A 20,665-nucleotide genomic window follows, 5' to 3' on the forward strand; every position below is an offset into this window, starting at 1 on the left:
GGGGCCTGGCTGTGGGGTGGGGGTATGGGGAGGTGTGCCTCTGAGATGTTATCTCCCAACCAGACCCTTGGCTCCACCCAGGGAGCCGCACACACCATAAATCCTGCTTAATCTGATGCCTGCTGTCTGACAGGCCAGAGCTTTTTGTTGGCTTTGCAAACCTGTTTCTGTCTTAATGGGAATGAAACCCCAAAAGGCCAGGGCCCAAAGATACTCTTTTTTTTTCTTTCCCAGAGGGCCTCATTTCTCCAGCTTGTGGTTGGCCAGGGAGGCACTGGCTGGGGCAGCTGAAGGTGGTGTCTGGGCAAGGAGACCTTCCCCAACCCCCCGAACTGCCAGAGAGTGGGTGAAATAGCCCTAAAGAAAACCCACAGCAGCTCTGTGGTTCAGCTAAAAAACTGAGCAAACACAGCCTCCCCTGGGCCAGCTGTGCTGACAGGTTGAACCATGCAGAAAAGCTAGGTGGTTCTAAGATGTCAGGATGGGGAAAGAAAATGAATGAAAAAGCACAGATACCTTTTATTGACGACCCACTATGTGGCAGGCATCCTGTCAGGCATGCTGCATTTGCTAGCTTACTGCATTGATCTAACAACCCTGAGAAGTGGGTGCTAGTAATGATCTCCTCATTTCCTGTAAGGAAATAGTCTCCCAGAGGTCAGGTGATGTGCCAAGGTTACTAGAAGTGGCAGAGCTGGAGCTCCAGCTCGAACTCTGTCCACTCTGCTGTGTCACCCTGGTCTCTTCACACTGCGTCAGCCCGGCTTGGCACTAGGCCCAGGAAGTTGGGCTCACAAGAGGCCATTAATGTCACTAGAATATAGACTCCAGATCTTTGGGTTGGACAGTACTTTAAGGAGTCAGCTCCCCATCCGATGCGCAAACTCTCTCCTCAGTAACTTTTCCAAGTGGATGCCCACTCCTGACTGTATGCATCAAGGATGGGGGGCTCATTGCCTGGGGGGCAGCCAGACAAAGCGGTTGTCTGTACAGTATATAGTTGGGAAGTTCCTAAATTCTTGCTTAGACTGACTCGAGACCTTTCTGAGAGCATCTAGCCACATTGCCACTACAATAAATAGTCTGAGAACTTTTCTTGCCTGGAGCAACCTCTGTCAGGGCAGAGACCAGCTAAGGAGCCAAATCGGCTCCTTTTCTTTAGGAAAGAGAGGAAAGGCCCAGAGTGGAGGACCTGAGCCTCGAGCCTGTGGCCTGCACTTCCCGGCGGCTCCACGGCAGCCAGCAGTCCTAACCAGCACCATCTGACCCCACTCACCCCAGGGGTGGTGCTGGACTGGGCCCTTGACCTAACCGTCTCATTTCCTATACAGAATCACCCGTGTGTACATTCCCATCATGACCCATTTTACAAAGGAGGAAACTGAGGCTCAGTGAAGTAGGGGGACTTGTTCAGAATTCTGCAACCCCAGGTGGTGGAGCTGGGACCAGATCAGTTCTGTCTGCCCCGCAGGAAGTGTCAGAGGCCTGGGGACACATGGGCCAATCGGCTAGGTGAGCTCAGCTAGGCTGCTGAGGCCTCTGAACTGCAGTGTCCTCTCTGATAGACTAAGCTCCAGCATGCTGGGATGTGATAGGGGCTGGAAAGCTGGGCTCCAGGCTAGGCCTTGGGCACACACCTTATCTTCTCCAAGCTCAGCGTCCTCACCCATCAAGTGAGGTAAATAATTCCTGCTAGGAAGGGTAAGTGGGTCATCTCCCCACCCCTCACAATAAGACCAGAGCATCCTCATTGCTCCACTTCTGAAATAATAATGACCATTTATCAAGTTCTGACATCTATTTAGTACATAGAGGAGTGTCCTAAGTGTTGTGCGCAGACTGGTTCATTTAACTCTTTCAGTGACGCTATGAGCTAGGCCTATTTCCACCTCCAGGATTGGTTTGCACAACTGGTCAGCCCACTGGTGGAATAGGGAGCCCTCAGTACTGGAATAATCCAGATGTCTGACCATGGCAAGGATTGAGGGGAAATGATGGACACGCTTTGGGATAGTTTACAAGCACTAAACATGCTATTTGTCAAGTTTGTTGTGATGTGGGAAAGCTTATAATATACAATGATAAGTAAAACTGTCTATGTGGGATATAAAAATACCTATACACATGGCCAAATGGCAGGAAGGAATGCACTCAGATGCTATTAGTGTTTATCTCCGGGACACAGGATTGTGGGTGATTATCATTTTCTTCATTGTATTTTTCTACAGTCTGGGTATATATTTTATGATCAGGAAATTAAAAGTCATCATGTAAAAGACTGCTGTGAATTTAGTTTTTGGCAGCAGGCAGTGAATCCCCTGCCCTTCTCTTCCAGATCTCTGAGAAGTATGGGTTCCCTGAAGAGAACATTTACAAAGTCTACAAGAAATGCAAGCGAGGGTAAGTGCCCAGCACAGCTCTCGCTCCTCACCCCGCCTCCCCAGCCCTGCGTCTTTCCCTCTGAAGCACTGGCTCAGGGAGCTCCCAGCAGGTCCACTGGAGGCGAGGTGGAGCTGGGGTGGAGAGCACGTGGTCAGGCCAAGGCCGCCCACCGAGACCAGACACTGGTCACTGTTGGGAAGGAGAGGGAAGCGCAGGGCCACGTGTCAGAAGTGACCCAGGTAACCCAGGCATTTGACCGTAATGGTGATGACGATCGTGACTATCATTTACTTGACCACCTACCCGCCGCGAGCCGGATACTGGGTTAAGTTTCTCTCATTTCACCCTCGCGGCCACACCATGAGGTAGATCCCATTCCGCACATTTCGCAGGTAGACAATTGAGGCTCGGAGGTGCCAAGCAGCGTAGAGAGCAGGAGCAGTGGAGAAAGGCTCAGTGGCGGGAGGCCCAGAGAGGTGCTCCCGAGAAGGAGATGCAGGCGATGAGTCTGGGACGGGAGCTGTGACTGGCTGGCGTGTTGAGGGCACCCAGCCAGGGAGGCGCCACAGGCCTCCTCCTCCTTCAAGTCTGGATGAAGCTGTGCCTTTCAGGGGGCCGGACAATGCCTCCCATGCCCCGTGGGCTCCGGGGCATTAGGGTTAGGGACCACGGCAGCCTTGCTCTCTGCCCAGGAGACCCCCCCTCAGCAGGGATGGTTTGGGGTGGAGGTGGAGGTGCACGTGGTGGCCACCCTCCCAGGCTTCCACCCAGCTCCAGAGCTGGTGGACCCGGTCTCTGCGGCCCTTGCTGCCTCGGTCACTTCGCCAGCCCGGCAAGGGAGACCCTGTGAGGCGAGAACGGTGACTGCCACTCCTGCCGAGAGGACCCCGGACCGGGGCCCTGGGAGCCCGCCCCCGGCCCTGCCCACAGCTCCGGACACCCTAAGGCTCACTTCTGCTGCTCTCCCTGGCTGTCCCTGGAAGGTGCTCAGGCTTTGCCCTGTGGTGGTTGTCTGTGGCTCTCCTTTTGGAGGACTGCAAACTGAGGCAGGTTTTGTTCGCAAGCTGAGGCCCCAGTCCAGTCAGGCCCGGGGGCCACCTCCTTCCTTATCGGCCGGCTTCCCTCATTCTGGCCCCTGCCGCCCCCTCCGCTTTGGCTGCCACCCAGCCTCCCTCCCAGCCTCCCAGAGAAGGACTGGTGCGGGGGGAGGTGGGCAGCCTTGCAGCCCCTGGGAAAGGATCCTATGGTTTTGGTTGTATGTGTGTCTAGGGTTCTTTGTGTGTGTTTTTTTCCCTTCTGAGTTTCGGTTTCAAACTGGGAACTGGAGCTCACACGCTCTCTGGAGCAGAATCCACGTCATTGTGGAGGGCAGGCTCTGCTGTGCCCAGACAGGCCCGGCCCCACTTCCCCTTTGGTGCCAGTGCCCACGCCCCTGGCTGCCACCCCACCTGCCGCCACTGGCCTCTCTCACAGATCCCACTTGAGGCCAGCGGGCAGGCTGGGAAGTGCCTTTGTGTAAGGTTCAGACTGGGGGGTGTGCACACAGAGATGCCCCACAGCCCCAGTGGCTGAGTTGCATAGTCTTTCCTTAAGCACCAGCCAGACATTTCAACCATAATGATAATAACTTCCATTTGTGGAGCACTTCCTACTTGCCAGATGCTGGGTTAAGGAACCCCCAAGCCTTGTCTCATTGACCCTTAGAATTTGCTATTTCTACAGATGAGGAAACAGGGCTTCAGGGTAGTCCCTGGGTGATAGAGTGAGTACCTGGCAGAAGGAATCCTGGCCTGTCTAAAACCCATGCATGCACCCACTACTTTATCTTGCTTCCTGCTTGTTCCTCTAACCGCTAAGCAATGTGCAAATAAAGCTTGTGGCTAGGCCAGCGGATTTATTTTCCTAGCCCCATAGCCCAGGGCATCACCCAGCGGCCTTTCAGAAGCACCCACACCCCATACATGCCCCAACCATGAAAACCCCAGGCCTAGGATCATCTGAGATGCCTAAATGAGAAGACTACCCCAAAAGTCTGTCGGGAGAGAGGCCAGGCTCCTTAGCTGCCTCCCTCATCTTTGGAGCAGGCTATTGTCATCACTGGCCTCGTTTATTTTCACAGAACCTTCCAGAAAGTCCTTTGGACAAAGGTAGATACAATCAGCTTTACAAGCACTGCTGAGTGCTTGAAAGATTAACAAATACATTGTTTTTGCTGGCAGCTGGCCAGGGGTTCTCTGTGAACCAGGACAGAAGACAGCCTGAAGCTGGCAAATGACACGAGGCCCACATTCTGGGACAAGTCCCTGCCTCTGGGGCCCGGTTGTCATTGACCCCTGAGGGGAAGAGGTTTGGGGGCCCTGTCTGGGATCCCTTATGTGCGGGCATGCACTCTGGGCCTGCTGGGAGGCCCTGCCTGAGAGGTTGGTGCACACAGTGCCCTTAGACAGTGCCCGGCACCTAGAAGCACTCAATAAATGCCACTATCGGAAACTAGCAAAAAGCCCCAACACTGACAAAGCACTCACCCCTCCAGCCCCAGCCCTGGTCTCCTCTGGTGTGTCTGCAGCCTGCATCCTCCAGACCAAGATCCCTCTGAAATGAAGGCACTGCACTCAGGACCCGAGGAAGCCAGATCTTAGAATTAGATGCTGGCAGTCAGCGCCCAGGCCTCGGAGCCTGAGCCCAGACCTCCTTCCAGAGAGCGGCAGTTGCTCAAGGCTGCTGCCGAGGTGACTGGACAGAGACCACAGGCTTCAGCTTCCCTGCCTCCATCGCCTCTCCTGAGCTGGGGGTCCAGGGAGGACAAGATCACGCCTCTCCTGGGGCCCCCAGGAAGCAGACAGCTGGCTGCCGCCAGGAGGAGCAGTCTGGGCCTCTCAGCCCCACTCCTGCCCGATGCAGATCATCTTGCCTGATCTTGAACTCTCCCCCAGCCCTGGATTTTACCTTCCTTTTATGTGCCTCTTCCTAGCTTGTATTTATAGGGTTTTGTTGTTATTTTTCTTAAAAAAACAATGCAGTGGAATGAGACAAAAGTCCAGATTCCAGTTCTGCCATTTCTTAGCTGTGTGACCCCAGGCAAATGAGTGCTCAGCTTCCCCATCTGTGAACTGGAGTAATATGGTTATCAGGATTCATTCTCCCAGGCCCTACTAGATTTGAAACTCCTAGAGGGAGGGGCCTGGGATCTCTGTGTGTGGGCCCCTGTTTTTGTTTGGAACAAGGCCTTGCACTTGGCAAGACCTCAGCAGATGCTGGTGAAGTGAATGAGGGGAAGCACCTACCCCCAGCACAAACAGGAAGCTGTTGTGCACAGGTCAGGTCACAGCCCGGCAGGTCCTTCCCAGGGGAGGCGGCGCCTAGAGGGGTGCCCTTGGCTACACTATGGCCTTGAGGCGCTATGGCCCCAGAGGCTCTGTCCCTCTCAGGTTGGCCCAGGTCCTTGTCTGAAGAATGTGAGGGGGAGAGGGCCCTGCCCCTCAAATCTGTGATGGCATCTCTGAGATGTCAGCTTCCTGGGGTGGAACTGAGGGGCCCCTTGTGGCATCGGCTTGGGGATCAGGCAGGCAGCCCGGGGCGACATGTCACCGCCTCCTGTTGAACCCACCCCTCATGGGCCCACCACCACACCGCCTGCACTTGAGCACACACTCTGCATCCAAGTGCGTGGCCTGGCCTGGGAACTAAGGAGTGCTGCGTCTTCCCCACATCTGTGTGTTATTTGCTCACAAGTGTCCACACTCACTGCGTGTGAGGAGAGGCAATCTGGTGCAGTAGGCGAGGCGCGGCCGCCAGCAGGTCCGAGTTTGAGCTGGGCTCGTCTCCTGGGGAATTGTGTCCTCCCCAGTAAAAAGGGGCAGTGAATGCCCCCATGTGCGGGCTGTTCCGAGGGTCAGAGAGCAAGTCCAAGAGGTGCTGGAAGTGCCGGGGGCCCCCACAGATGGTCACCATGTCTGTCACCCTTCACTCAGAGGCCCTGTGGGGGAAGAGGCCTTTCACCCTCTAAGCACACCTCTTCTCTCCTCTCCCAGAATCCTGGTCAACATGGACAACAACATCATCCGGCATTACAGCAACCATGTCGCCTTCCTGCTGGACATGGGGGAGCTCGACGGCAAGATTCAGATCATCCTCAAGGAGCTGTGAGGCCTGCGCGCCCACACCCACGGCCTCCTGACGTGGGCTGCAGGCGGGGAGCCAGCTGGGCAGTGGCCCCCAGCCACACACGACCTCTCCTCGGGCCCAAGCGCCATTACTTGGACGTCTTCCCTGCAGAGGCCCTCGACCCACAGACCCACAGACATCGAGGCCCGGAGGGGCCCTGATCTGAAGCCCCACCTCGTGCTTGAATCCGCTCTCTGAGCTTCCGGCCAGACGACGTCGTGTCCGTTAACCAGCCCAGGGGCCTGTTTGCTCCTCCTCAGACCTTCTCCCCAGCCCATCGCCCTCAGGCTGCCCATTCAGGTTGGGGACACCAGCCCTGTCTCCCCAAGCCGACTTGACCCTTGGACCCACTTTTGACTCTTCCATCAACTTCAGACCAACGAGTGCTCACCCTTTGGTCACTGAGTTAACTGTCAAACACTTGACTTTCCAGTGCAAATGACTTTTAAAAAGACAGTGTAGTGGACACACTCTCCACATAGACTTTACTTCTTCAACACAGGTTGGAAATCAGAGCTGATCGACTAGGGCAAAGTGGCCTCTGTGTGGAACAGCCTCCATCCCCACTCACTGTTGTATACATTTCTTATTTACAATTTTCATTTATGTTATATATATATATAAGTATATATTGTATATATAAGCAACATTTTATATTTTTCATGGATACATTTTTATCATTTCAAAAAATGTGTATTTCACATTTCTTGGATTATTTTTTTAGCTGTTATTCAGTTATGCATTTTGTATACTCATGTGCTATTTAGTAATAAAATTCTCCGTATGTATTACTTCAAATGTCACACTAGTTCCTCTTGTGAGAGTCTTCCAGAAGGAAAGGGTGACCGTAAACAAGACCTCTCTCCTCTATCCTGTGAGCAGTTTCCTTGGACTTGAAAGATGGTGGTCAATGCTGGGTCCTGGTGAACCAGCGGGGCCACCCTGCAAGGGTGAGGGTCCTGATTCCCGTCGTGGGCCCTGTGAGGCTGTCCTCTCTGGCCCCACAGGCGGACGTCACCACCTCAGGGTCACTGACTCTGGAGATGAAAGAGGCCTAGGATGCCCTCGCAGCGGGGCAGTGGACAGAGCCCAGGGCAGATAGTCATGGACCCAAGCTCTCCACCAACTCACTTTTCCTGGAGCTGGCTCCTACCTGCTCAGACTCAATCGTGCCCTCTCCCCCCAGCTCTGCGGTCAGTAACGTCATTATGCTGGAACGAGTGTTTACGCCACAGGAATTGACAAGCGCTACAAATCAGTCTCCATTTCCCCTGGAGAACGGGACAAATCAGAGCATCCTTCCTTCCTTCCAGCTTACCCACACACTCCCCCCTACAGTCCTCAACTTCTTTGCCTGTAAAATGAGGGGCATGTTCTACCTGCGTCATCAGGTAGCTGTCACCTTTAGAGCCCCAGGGCTCACTGGTGGGTCTCGAACCCCCCAAAATGTGGGGCATGGGACAGCAGGCAGTCCTTGGGTGTCCTCCCCAGATTTCAGTCACAGCTGCTCTGCTTTTCTTCATGAACAATTTCTCATACTAACTTTTGTCTGAACTAAAAAAGTTTGAAAACCACGGATGTCCCCAAGGGCCTTCCAGCTCTGCCAGCCAATCCAGAGTTCCTAGTTCCCAATGCCCTGGGGCCAGGACTCAGGTCAGGCCAGGGAGGCCTAGCCCTAGCCAGAGAGCTCAGTAATCAAGATTAATCGTTGTCCAGTGCAATGCTTTTTGAAATTAAGGCCAAAAAAAAAAAAGATTAAATATCAAAACTTTGAAGGGAGTGTCAGTATTGCAGATGTTTTCCTTTGGCCTCAGACTCCAGTACCGCTTCCCCGGCCCTGCCGGAGAGACCCCGTGAAGCACCCAGACTGCTCAGCCCTCACTGAGGGCTCACCAGGCCTCACTGCTGCCGCGACATCACCATGAGGGTGAAAGCGCAGAGTGTGTGTGGAGTGTCAGCACGCTGACAGGCCGGCCAGAGACGCTCAGCATCTGTTCCTTTCCTTCCGGAACCACCGGAAACAGGAAGGTGGACTTCTCAACCTTGACCGCACCTTGGAATTCATCACCCCGGCAGCTTTCATCCCTGCTGCCCGGATCGTACCCTACAGCAACTAAATCAGAATTTCCGGGATTGGAGCCAGACCTCAGTACCTTTAAAGCTCGCCCCACCCCCCACCCCCAGATACTACAATGTGCACTCAAGGTCGAGAACCACTGCTTTAAAGAGGCTTAGAGCAGCAGTTACATCGGCCTTGAGCTCACACTGCAGGATCGGTGCTTATACAGACCTCGCCACCTCTGAAACTGCGAGTGTCTGCTAGGGACTCGGGCACACAGGGAGACCAGGGCACAGCCTGCTGCTGAGCTCAGGAGGGGGTCCCCACATACGCCCTCCACTCACAGCCTCCAGCAAAGCCTCTGAGGCCCACTGCTCGCCCCTCCACACATAGAGACGAGGCAGTCAGTGCCTTAGGAAGGCTGTTGGGAGCTCAGAGAGAACCCTGGAAGGCTTGAGGAAATTCTGCCCTGCCCTCAGAGACCATAACGGAGCAAAGGGCAGTTCCTGAGCCCGACAGCAGCCATTCGGGGTCTGCCTTTCCTCCAAAGGGTGGAAAAGGCAAGAGGATGAAGGTAAGTCCTCTCCAAAGAGGGGTCACTTTATAAAGCCAGCTGGTGGCTGGTAGAGATGCCATCCTCTGCCTGCAGGAGGTTGTGTGGTAGATAATGAGGGAGGCAAGGGGAGAAAGGGATGGATGAGGACCTCAGGAGAGAGGGAATGAAGGAGAAGTGAGGAGATGAGAAGGAGGGAGGAAGGGAGGGGAGGACAGTAAGCTGACAGGCAGATGGATGAACGCAGGGAGGGCCAGATGAAGAATTCAACAATTGGGTATGTTCACTGCATCTTTGGGCCTTCCTGGGGGCTCAGTCGGTAAAGAACCCGTCTGCGATGCGGGAGACCTGGGTTCGATCCCTGGGTGGGGAAGATCCTCTGGAGGAGGGCATGGCAACCCACTCCAGCATTCTAGCCGGGGGAATCCCATGGACAGAGGCGCCTGGTGGGCTACAATCCCTGGGGTCGCAGAGAGTCAGACACGACTGAGCGACTCAGCACAGCACTAGACCTTTGGTACTTTTAAGTGTGGTCCACAGACCAGTGGCATCGGCATCACCTGGGAACTTGTTTGAAACACACCTAAAACTAGTACAATGTTTTATTTCAATTACATATCAATTAAAAAAACAGATCTGTAGATTCTCAAGCCCCACCCAGGTCTATAAGTGAAGTGAAATCGCTCAGTCGTGTCCGACTTTTTGCGACCCCGTGGACTGTAGCCCACCAGGCTCCTCCGTCCATGGGATTCTCCAGGCAAGAATACTGGAGTGGGTTGCCATTTCCTTCTCCAGGGGATCTTCCCGACCCAGGGATCGAACCCAAATCTCCCGCATTGCAGGCAGACGCTTTAACCTCTGAGCCACCAGGGATGTCCCACCCAGGTCTATAGAACTTTTAATAAGATCTCCAAGTGATTTGCATGCACATTAAAATTTGGAAAATACTTTATTAAAATATCAGTGTATCCTAACCCTAACTAGACTCTCTGTAATCACACCAAGAACTTTTACACAGATACCACAGCCCAAACCCTACCTCAAGTCTGTTAAATCAGAACTGTGAGGCTCGGGCCTAGGTGGTATGACTCTCGAACGGCTCCCGAAGTGATCCTACCATACAGCTGGGGCCTGAGGACCTCGGGGCAGGATGGAGCTGTGAGCAGCCTACGACATCTTCAGAGAGGCTGGCTACCGCCCAGACACACCCTCAGAGCTCAGAGTCTCAGCTCCAGCCCTGTCTTCTGTGGAATGCAGATTCTGCCTGGCCAAGAGCAGCCCTGACAGTGGCCCTGCCATCCTCCTCCCAGAGTGTCCACTGTCCTGATCCACTGGGAGGCGTTTCTACAGAGACACTCCTCATCCGGTACACAGCCCAGGTGTCCCTGAGAGGAGCAGCCTATCTTCTTTTCTATGCAGTCCCACCAGCCTCGGCCTGCAGGGACCCCAGGGCTGGTTGCTTCCAGCCCAGGGACCAGCTAAGGTCCCCTGGGGTCAGAGGGACCTAAAAGTCAAGGCCTTCAGGTCTGGCCATATTGTCAAGAGTCAAAGAAAGGTGAGACTTCAATGTCAGCTTGAAGGGGTCTTTCAGAATTCCTAGTGCCCAAGTGGACAAATGATGACTGGCAGAAGAGTTTCCTTTAGCCCGAATAAAAAAATTTTAGTTGAAATAAGGTTGTTCACATTTCCAATCGAGAAGTTTCAGATTTCCCAGGTTCTCCTGAAGAATCTGCAGATCTGGAGATAGGTAGCAGGCCTTTAGATGGACAGCGGCCTCAGCTCCCGGACCTCCTCTCGCCTCACCTGTTTTGCCCCCTGCCTTGCCCACCCAGCCCCGGAAGTGCTTGACCTTGAGCCTCCAAATTCCGCTCCAGCTTGACCCCCAGGAGAAGCTAGGGTCAGAGCGGACGCAGCACAAGGTGCCCGCCTTTAGGTTCAGATTCTGGACGCTCCTGGGGCTACACTCCCGGCTGCCTCCTGCTCATCCAGAGCAGTGGGGGCACTTGCCAGGAGCCTGAGGTTTATAGCAAGGCCAGGTTTTGTGAGAAATGAGAACTCGGTTTAAATGGACACGCTATTCCATCCTCCTTCTGCCCTCTTCCTCAGTAGCCCTTCCCCGAAAGGAGAGTCCATCAGTGACCAGCTCTGAGCTAAAAGTCACGAAGCAAGTCTAAGGAGAGAGTCAAGGGCAAGTGGTGGGACGCAGGGAGGTGTAGGAGAGAGCGCAGGAGGCTTCCACTTAGGAAGGTCAAAGCCACGGGGTGGCTAGGGAAGGAGGGGCGTGTGGTTCACTCTAGCTCCTATGGGTTCCTTGAGAATCCCTTTTTCTTGCCAAGGGGGACTGACTTGACAGGCCTGAAAAGGTTCAGTAAAGGTCATATTCAACTTGAGTAGGAGGTGAGGGAGACAGAGATGGCCAGGAAAGGGGAAAGCAGGGTGAAAGGACCTACAGGCACCCCTCAGATCCACTGTGCCTGCGACTCTGCCCCCGGAGGGTCCCGCCTGCGCCTGCCCCTTGGGCACAGAGCCGATAAACGGATGGGTTGGCCTCCCCTGAGGGCAGGTGATGAGCTCACAAGACCACAGCGATGCTGCCATGCTCTCCTGAGGTGAGACACGAGGCCTGGGCTGGGGGCAAGGGCCAGGCAACCCCTCCAGGTCCCTGGCACTGGGTCTCTGGGCCTTCCTGGACCCTAGAGTTCCGGGAGGGATGTGGAGGTCAAAGGCCAAAGGATGGGAGGGTGCCAGGGCCACGGCCGCAGGGCCCTGGCTCAGCATCAGGCTTCGGGATGGGGCATCGGCTGTCAGCGGCCTCCTCTTGGAGGCGGAGTTCCGCGAGCTGCTGGAGACTGAGCCGGCCTGGACGGGCGCGAGGGGTGAAATGGCCGAGGGTGGGGGCTCTGTTCACCCCTCGCTTCTGCTCAGGAATCCAAGGGGCTCAGTGCTTCGGGGGCCTCCATGCTCCAGGGGGCGGCTCAGGACAAGCATGGCAGCCCGGTTGCAACAGCAGGCCAGGGATGAAGGGAGGGGGCAGGCCTCCCTGTGCCATCAGCTGTCACACACACAGGAGATGGACAATCCCTGCTGACCCTCTGGGGTGCCTGGGGGGGTGGCTGGGGGTCTCCTTGAGCTCGAATGCGGAGCCTACAACACTGGAATCCATTTGTTGTCCTCATTGTAGAGAAACGACTGCTTGCCAGGGAATTCCGGCTTGTACGTGGCTGTGGAGAGAGAGAGAGAGTGTTGAGAAAGAAAAGGCCAGTCCTCAAGGCCCTGACACCTGGCGTCAGAGAGGGCGGGACCCCCCTGATCAGGCCCCCTGCACCCGACATTGTGGGGAACCAGGGAGGCAGGGATTGGCCCAAGGTTGTCCAGCTCTGGACTGGCCTGGGAAGGACTCAAACTCTGGTTTCCCACCTTCTTCAACTCACTAACTTCTTTAACAGAAGAAAATTTGCAAAAGAATTTTGTATAAAATTTGAGGGGGGCTGGGGAATGAGGAGAGCAATAGTCTTAAAGAAGCAGAGGGTCAGCTTAATGGGGTTTTGCTTTGGTTTAGTTCAGAAATTTCCAAACCCCCACCCCCGCAAAACCCTGAAAGTCATGACAACAGCAGCCAGGATCATGCAGGGCTTGCGAACCACAACCTGGGGTGACTGCAAACTCTTACGTTGATGCAGATTTGGTTCATGAGGGAGCCGCTGATGGGAGCCACGACTGTCTAGGAAGGTACAGAAACCAAGAAGGCAGATGTTTGCAGGTGCTTAGGCTGGGGGGCCCTCGGGGAAGCCCACCTTGGCCTAGGGGAACACAGCAGCATGAACTAGCCTGCACCTGCGCTCCAGGCACCAGCATGGAGAAGATGCTCAGAGAAAGCTCCTAGAGGACCAAGAAAAACAGGGGCAGACCAGGATCCTGCTGTCCCCGGGGTCCTCACGCTCACCACTCACGTGGCACCTTAGTACACTTGCTGAACCGAGCCGAATTCTGCCTGGACTGACCAGATGTGCCCAAGGTCGAACCTCTGCCGTCTTACTGGCTTGATTATCACTATGTTTCCAGGCACAGAGCCTCGGGAATGACATTCTCCCTGTCCAGTCTACCTTACATTTTACTCACCTGTGTGTGTGGAAGGATGGGGACACTTTTGGGGCCTGGCACTGGACTTGAGTCATCTTTGCCACCCTAGGGTGGGAGCCTCAGAGATGCTCATTGAAAGACTGACTTTCACAGGCCTGGTAGTCCCTGAAGTCCTGCCGTCCCCCTCCCAGGTCACCTGCCCACCGGCACAGTCCCCAATGCCATCAACTCTGCCATCGTGGGGGCCGTAAATGGCTAAAGAGCTCCACTGAGAACTACAAGTAGGTGGGGGGAATGCAGACCCCCCGTTGGAACACGTCCCCCGGCTGTCAGCTCTCAGGCAGATCTTGAGGGGGAGGGTAACAGGGTCCCACCACTCAAGCTCACCTGTAAAAGGGAGCAGAACTAGGTAGCTTGAAAGAGCCGCTCAGGTGGAGCCCTGGTTTATTTCAAGACAGACGAGGCATCAAGGGAAGAGAGTGTGGGTCTCGGCCTTGCCACTCCTCCTCCTTGGGCTGGGACACCTCACTCTCTGGGCCCTCCCCATCTGGGAAGTGACCCCATCAGATTAGAACCATGGCTTAAACATTTTTAAGAACATGAGCTTTTTAGACAAAAGTTGTGGCTCTTTCCCCCAGAAAATGATGTCTGCATGCTCCCAATCTGCAGACAGCTTCAAGGTCACAGACCCCCTACAGCCCATCTTTGTGGCTGTTGAATATTCCTGTTGTCGTTGTTGTTTAGCCACTAAGTCATGTCCAACTCTTGCAACCCCATAGACTGTAGCCCACCAGATGCTCTGTCCATGGGATTTCCCAGGCAAGAATACTGGAGTGGGTTGCCACTTCCTTCTCCAAGGGATCTTCCCAATCTAGGGATTGAACCCGTATCTCCTGCATTGGCAGGCAGATTCTTTACCACTGAGCCACCTGGGAAGCCCCTGAACATTCATGGTTCTCAGTTACAAATCCCCAGCCTGGATCATCTCTAAGAGCCCTTTCACCTTAAAAAAAAAAACCTTTCATACTCTGAAAGTGTAAGCTGAAAAGTCTTCTCTATCCACTCTAACCCCTGTAAAGTGTTTGGCAAACAGCCTATAAATCAGTGGCATTTGATGGCCCAGGAATGACAAACAATTCCAGATTTAGTTTTTACAATCACTGAAAGCAGTCCTCTGACCTGGGCCGGGCAGGCCTGGCTGGGACGGCCCCGCTGCCCACCGGCTGGTGTTGGACACGAAAGACGCACTGGAGATGAAGTGCTTGCGGGGTCCCGTGTAGTCCACGATCTCGTACTGCCCGGGGCCTGGCAGAGGCGGCTTCGGGGGCAGAGGCAAAGGCTGAGCAGAGAAGTTCAGGATGGGGTTTCTCCTTTAGAAAAGACAAACGGGGAAGATGTCACTAAGTCAGTCTAGGGGGGAAGTGGCAGGTTTTAGCTGTGGCGCTGGGCCATCTGCAAGAGGACTGGATGTTGCGTGAGAGACCGGTTTCTTCTTCCGGCTCCACCGCTAGTGACCTGGGGGCCTTGGACTTCAGTCTCCTCGCCTACGTGAGGGTGATCATAACAGGACCTACCCATAGGCTTGTTGTCAAGGTTAAAGGCGATGGCACCCTTAACACATGGTGGTCAGGACAGAGCCCAGGACAAACCAAGAGCTCGGTTCACAGTGTTGTTGAGGATGACCGAGGTCATCGAGCTGATCGGGAAAGGCAGACAGCATCAAAACCACAGGCCAACTCTGATCACGTGGTAACGCCTGGCTGGAGCTCAGTGTAAAGAACTGAGAAAACCTCCATTAAGTTAAACAGCTAGGTGAGGAAGGGATTAATTTTTCCTTCTAAATCACAAGCCCTAGCCCTTGCTGAAATCTGCAAAAAGTACAGGGTGGACGCACAGTGCACATTCAAGGAACATACTTTTTAAATGAGAGAGAGTTTTCAGGAAACCGCTTTTAAATCACTCCAGCTTCATGTTTCCTTCCCTCATCCATTCCCACAGTAAGAAACAAGACGTGCCAGAAAGCACGTATATTTTAAGAATAACATCTTTATCGGTCTTACAATTTACCATCTAATTTTTAAGGGACTTTTACCCTTGTGCTGAAAATTCTAAAACACATTTTATCAGAACAAAATGCAGATTGACTGGAGATATGAACTGATATGGACAAGCCCTGCTGGGGTTGGTTTCACTTATCCTTCTAAAATAAATTTAAACGTCTCTAACTGGGATTAAAAATGACTGACATAATTTGCTGGGCACAGCAAAGACATGAAATAAACTAATATTTTAACAGGAAAAAGAAAAAAAAAGAACTAAGGCCTCACTTGGGCTCAATGGGAAGAAGATTAGTGAGCCACTTGTGATGCCTACATGGCCAGGAAACGGGATAGGCATCCGGAATTCCAAGGGTTTGTCATCCCAATATTAGAGGTTGCCCTAGCACTGATGTTTCACAAACATATTAAATATTTTTCTGGCAAGGCAGGAGGTAGGAGTGGAAAAATACTGGGTTGGAAATCAAGAGACCTCTGGATAAAAATCACCAACAATTGAGATTTCAATTGTTTTTAGTTCTGTCTCCTCCTCCTTCAGGAAAGGGAGTCTTGTAAAGCCTGTGATTGAGAGAATAAACTAAAAAGAGATGGAACCTGAGCCCTCACTGTAATTCACTCTGAGACTGAGTCTCTCCATCTGTAAAATGAGGGGGCTGGACATGATAACCTCTAAGCTGTGACCTCCGATTGGGCCTTGATTCAGAAAGTCTCACTGGGGCAGGGGATGTGGGTTCCAACCTTCCCTGGGGAACCAAGATCCCACATGCCACAGAGCAACTAATCCCATGCATTCTGAAGCCCGTGTGCCACAACTAGAGCGTCCACTCGCCCCAAGGAAATATCCTGCACGACACAACTAAGACCCAACACAGCCAAGCAAATAAAAAGAAAATAATAAAAAGAGAAAAGCACTCAGGTAATGAGCACAGGTGGAAAAAAAACAAAAACAAAATAAAAAACCCAAAGTGGTCCACTGGGTTGCCCAGGAATCCTGAGATTACAATAAGGATCCCTCTACTCCCCCAGCCATGCCATAGCTGGGCTGCCCACTCCCACCTCACATTTGAAGCTTCTCTTTAGGTCTTTCACCAAAAGGTAGGAGAGGTTTCTCAGAGCCCTGAATGGCCCCAGGAGACACACCCCAGCTTGATGTCAACCCATCCAAACAGAAGAGGGACTGGGATCGCCAACACTGGAATTCCAGTGCCCTTTGGCCAACATCTTCTGAGGAGAGGTGTTCTTAGACTCGGAGAACTAGAGGCAACCTAGAGATGTCTCATCCAACCTCCTTATTTTGCTTAAGAAATTGGGGCCCAGAGAGAGGAATGAAGTCGCCTGATATCACAGGGCAGGTGAGAAGTCATGCCAGCTCTGGAACTCAAGCCTTGGTGCCTAGCAACGTGGAGAGGGCCTCGAGGCAGAGGGGTGTTCCTGAGTTTCAGAGTCACATGGACCTGAGTTGGAATGCCAGTACGCCGAGTCCCTCCTTATACGGGGACGGAAGACTGGAGAAAAGCTATGTCAGGCACCTAGCAGAGCGCCAGCACGCAGTACGTGCTCAGTAAAAGGAGTCACTGTTATCACTACAATCCCCTGCAGTACCACTGCCCACTGCCTGATCCCACACGGGCAACGGAGCCCCCGAAAGTGAGGTTAGGGGACACCTCGCCAGAGTCACCTTGAGGCAGGGTGGACACTCCCATTGCTGGGGGTTGGGGGGTGGTGCTGTGGGCAGCCTACTTGAGGTTCACATCTTGGGATGGAGGAACAGCTGGCTTGGATGCTTGTATTTAGAATAAAGGTGTCCACAGGGAAAGGAGGAAAAATACATTGCCTCCTGGAGTTTGGAGGAGAATGGATACATGTATATACATGGCTGAGTCCCTTTGCTGTTCCCCTGAAACTATCACAACATTGTTTGTGAATCGGCTATACCCTAACACAAAATTAAGTTAAAAAAAAAATTAACTGAAAACCACCATAGCAAGAAGCTAAACTAGCCCATGAAGTTTGAAAATGAAGATAAAAGTCTTAACAAAGTTTCAACTTCCCCCAGATCACACCTCCCACAGGGCCAGGTGACTTCCCAGCCTTGCTCACTAATGACAACACAACCCAGGGCTCATTTTGAGGGAAAAGCTTAGCCCAACCACTTCTACCAGGTCTAACCTGAGGCTGGACTATGCCGCTAGCCATTTTAGGGAAGTATATACATCTTTATATACTAGGAGTTGCCAGTATAGCATATGCATTTATGCAAAATAAAAATCACAGATGTGCCTGGAAAGAAAAAAAAAAAATTGCCTCCTTTCTTTCCCTCCAGTCTGCATGGAAGAACTGATTATACAAAGTGTGATCCATCACTCTCACCTTATAAATAAAAGCTGGAGTTTCTTTGTTCTGGCTGTGTCACCCCTTCAGAACACCTTCAGGCATTTGATGAGTGTGTGACTGGCATCATTATTCCTGGAAGTTAGAGCTGGAATGGGCCAACCACCATATGAGGTCACCTCATGGGTCTGGGTCAGCCCAAGCCCAGTTCATTGTGTAGACTGAAGTGTCTACTCTCCTGACCAGCGATGGCCTGCAGGGGGCTGGGCAGGTGGGATCAGTCTCTCACCAGATTCTTGCTGAGAGTGAGTGAGAGCTGTCCATCACCCTCCTCTCCATCCACATGTCCAGGAAAGGCTTGGCCCCACGAACTCAACTTTTGGATCTTTGGAGAGTGTCAGCTCCATATATGGCTCAGTGCCAACACTCTGGGAAGTCCAGGCTATAGTGTGCTAAGACACAGACCCTGAATGCTCCCTAGGGTTGACAGTCCACTGCTAGTGACAATCACGACTGGTGATGACTCAAGGCAGTACAGGCTTTGCACTCAGAACGGCTTGAGTCTGAATCTCCACTTCCCCGTCCACTAGCTGTGCATCCTCAGCAAAGTCTCTTAACCTCCCTAAGCTTGAATTTTTTTAATCTGTAAAGCGGTAGATAATGATACCTGCCACCCAGGGCTGTTATGAAGATGAACGCGTGCTGTTCAGTTCAGTCGCTCAGTCGTGTCTGACTCTGTGCGACCCCAAGGACTGCAGCACGCCAGGCCTCCCTATCCATCACCAACTCCTGGAGTTTACTCAAACTCATGTCCATCGAGTCGGTGATGCCATCCAACCATCTCATCCTCTGTTGTCCCCTTCTCCTCCTGCCTTCAATCTTTCCCAGCATCAGGGTCTTTGCCAATGAGTCAGTTCTTCACATCACGTGGCCAAAGTATTGGAGTTTCAGCTTCAACATCAGTCCTTCCAAGGAATATTCAGGACATTTCCTTTAGGATGGACTGGTTGGATCTCCTTGCTGTCCAAGGGACTCTCAAGAGTCTTCTCCAACACCACGGTTCAAAAGCATCAATTCTTCAGTGCTCAGTTTTCTTTATAGTTCAACTCTCACATCCATACATGACTACTGGAAAAGCCATATCACTTTTCTAAAACATGAAATGTTAGAATAGATTCCAACTGGGTGAATCCAGAAATCTACCCTAGAAGAGATAACATTTGCCCTGAAAGGTAAGCAGGAACTCTCCGGGTAGAAAGTGTGGATGGACAGTCATGCTCAGAGTGTGCACCCTCAGCCATGTCTGGCTCTTTGTGACTCCACGGCCTGTAGCCCACCAGGCTCCTCTGTCCATGGAATTTTCCAGGCAAGAATACTGGAGTGGGTTGCCATTTCCTACCCAGGGGATCTTCCCACGTCTCTTGTGTCTCCAGAGAAGGGGGCATTTCCTACAGAGGAAAGAGCAGGTGCAAAAGCCTGGAAGTGGAACAAGCCAGGACTGGCACAAGGAGCCAGAGGCTGGGGCCCTGGCCAGGCTTCAAGCCTCCATCTGCCCATGAATTCTGGGTTGTTCGCTTGAGTTTCTGACCATCTCCCTTACAGACCCTGATGGGGAGCAACAGGAAAACTTCTACCCATGGCCTCTCAATGCCACCTAACTCCCAGGCCACCTCTCAGAAACACCCAGCACAGCACTGCCCAACAACTCCACGCCTTGCTGTGCTGATCCTTTTTCCAGGAGCACTTCCTTTCCCTGGGAACTCTGACCCCCTCCTCGCTTCCCACTTCCTCCAGGGAAACTTCCCAGCCACTGTCCTCCCCATCTCCCACCTTCCTTCCCCAGCTCCGCAGAGGAGCGTGGGTTCTGGAGTCAGGCAGGCCTGGATCCTCTGCTCCACCCCCTGAGTGAGTCTGCATCCTCTGTGAACTCTGTGTAACCATCCTGACCAGCGAGGGAGCTGGAGGACACGAGACAATGTCTGCGGAGAAGGCAATGGGCGCCCGCTCCAGTGCTCTTGCCTGGAGAATCCCAGGGATGACGGAGCCTGCTGGGCTGCCGCCTATGGGGTCGCAGAGAGTCGGACATGACTGAAGCAACTTAGCAGCAGCAGCCCCAGACAATGTCTGTGAAAGCTCTGAGCACCGCGTGGCTGACCCTTCAGAACATGGCAGCCATTCTTCTCCACATGAAACACAGTAGCTTTTCTATGCTTTTGACTTTCCTAGCTCTCTATCGGAGATCCCCTGGAGAGGGTCACAGCAACCCACTCCGGTATTCTTGCCTGGAGGATCCCATGGACAGAGGAGCCTGGCAGGTTACAGTCCGTAGGGTCGCAAAGAGTCGGACACGACTGAAGCAACTTAGCACGCACGCCCGGTGTCTTAGCCACCTCTGAGGCCCTGTTATTCCTGAGAACATTTGCCTGACTGCAGAGAAAAGCAGGGGGATTTGAAGCAAGCAGAGGAGCCCAGGCGTCTATACCCCAGCTGACAGTTTCATCATCATCCAGGGCTGGTCCTGCTGTGTCACTGTGGGGCTGGGCAAATCACTGGGGTCAGACTGCATCAAGCCCAGGGCAGCCACAGTGCATTGTGACCAGGGCTTTTATGAGCCTCATCACCCAGTTATAAAAGCCAATCTGGTTCTGCCCTGGTGGAAAGAAAACATCTATCAAAGGCTCTGAGTTGGCCACAACTGGATTAAGCTGGATTGCAGCTTCCAATGTGAGCTATTTGCAAATCACCCCAAGAATAATGAATGTCTCCAGGACGACTCAGCAGGTCACAGGGGGAGGGCATCGGAGACCCTCAGGACACTCCCAGGCACAGATTCACTCTGCCTCAGGGATTCCCAGGGTCGGGAGGAATAAAGGGGCAATTTTTTCTCATCATTAAAGGGCAGCCGATTGCCTCTAGGGTGGAATGTGGTATCTGTTTAACAGGGTAGCGGGTGACAGATTACAGCCACTTGGGAAGAAGCATCCCATATCTAATTGAAAATCCCAGGGGAACTTTAGGTGGGTCCAATGTAATTACCCA

At 53.0% G+C, this 20,665-nt stretch overlaps 2 protein-coding genes across 6 annotated transcripts in view; one reads left to right on the forward strand and one right to left on the reverse strand.

The window, feature by feature from the left end:
- GRHL3 (grainyhead like transcription factor 3) overlaps window positions 1-7,344 on the forward strand; it is a 35,632-nt gene extending 28,288 nt beyond the window's left edge. Inside the window, exons 15-16 of the mRNA XM_020874565.2 lie at window positions 2,336-2,400; window positions 6,414-7,344. Of these exons, the coding sequence (XP_020730224.2) occupies window positions 2,336-2,400; window positions 6,414-6,528 (180 nt within the window). The 3' untranslated portion in view covers window positions 6,529-7,344. The remainder of the gene's footprint in view (window positions 1-2,335; window positions 2,401-6,413) is intronic.
- Window positions 7,345-10,088: 2,744 nt separating this feature from the next.
- STPG1 (sperm tail PG-rich repeat containing 1) overlaps window positions 10,089-20,665 on the reverse strand; it is a 59,535-nt gene continuing 48,958 nt past the window's right edge. For all 5 annotated transcript variants that reach the window (XM_070458930.1, XM_070458934.1, XM_070458929.1 and 2 more), the window contains 2 exons: window positions 14,418-14,608; window positions 10,089-12,379 (listed from right to left, as the gene is read on the reverse strand). In XM_070458930.1, coding sequence (XP_070315031.1) covers window positions 12,303-12,379; window positions 14,418-14,608 — 268 coding nt within the window. In that variant the 3' untranslated portion in view covers window positions 10,089-12,302. The remainder of the gene's footprint in view (window positions 12,380-14,417; window positions 14,609-20,665) is intronic.

This window comes from Odocoileus virginianus, chromosome 30 (assembly GCF_023699985.2).
Source record: "Odocoileus virginianus isolate 20LAN1187 ecotype Illinois chromosome 30, Ovbor_1.2, whole genome shotgun sequence".
NCBI classification, from domain to species: domain Eukaryota; kingdom Metazoa; phylum Chordata; class Mammalia; order Artiodactyla; family Cervidae; genus Odocoileus; species Odocoileus virginianus.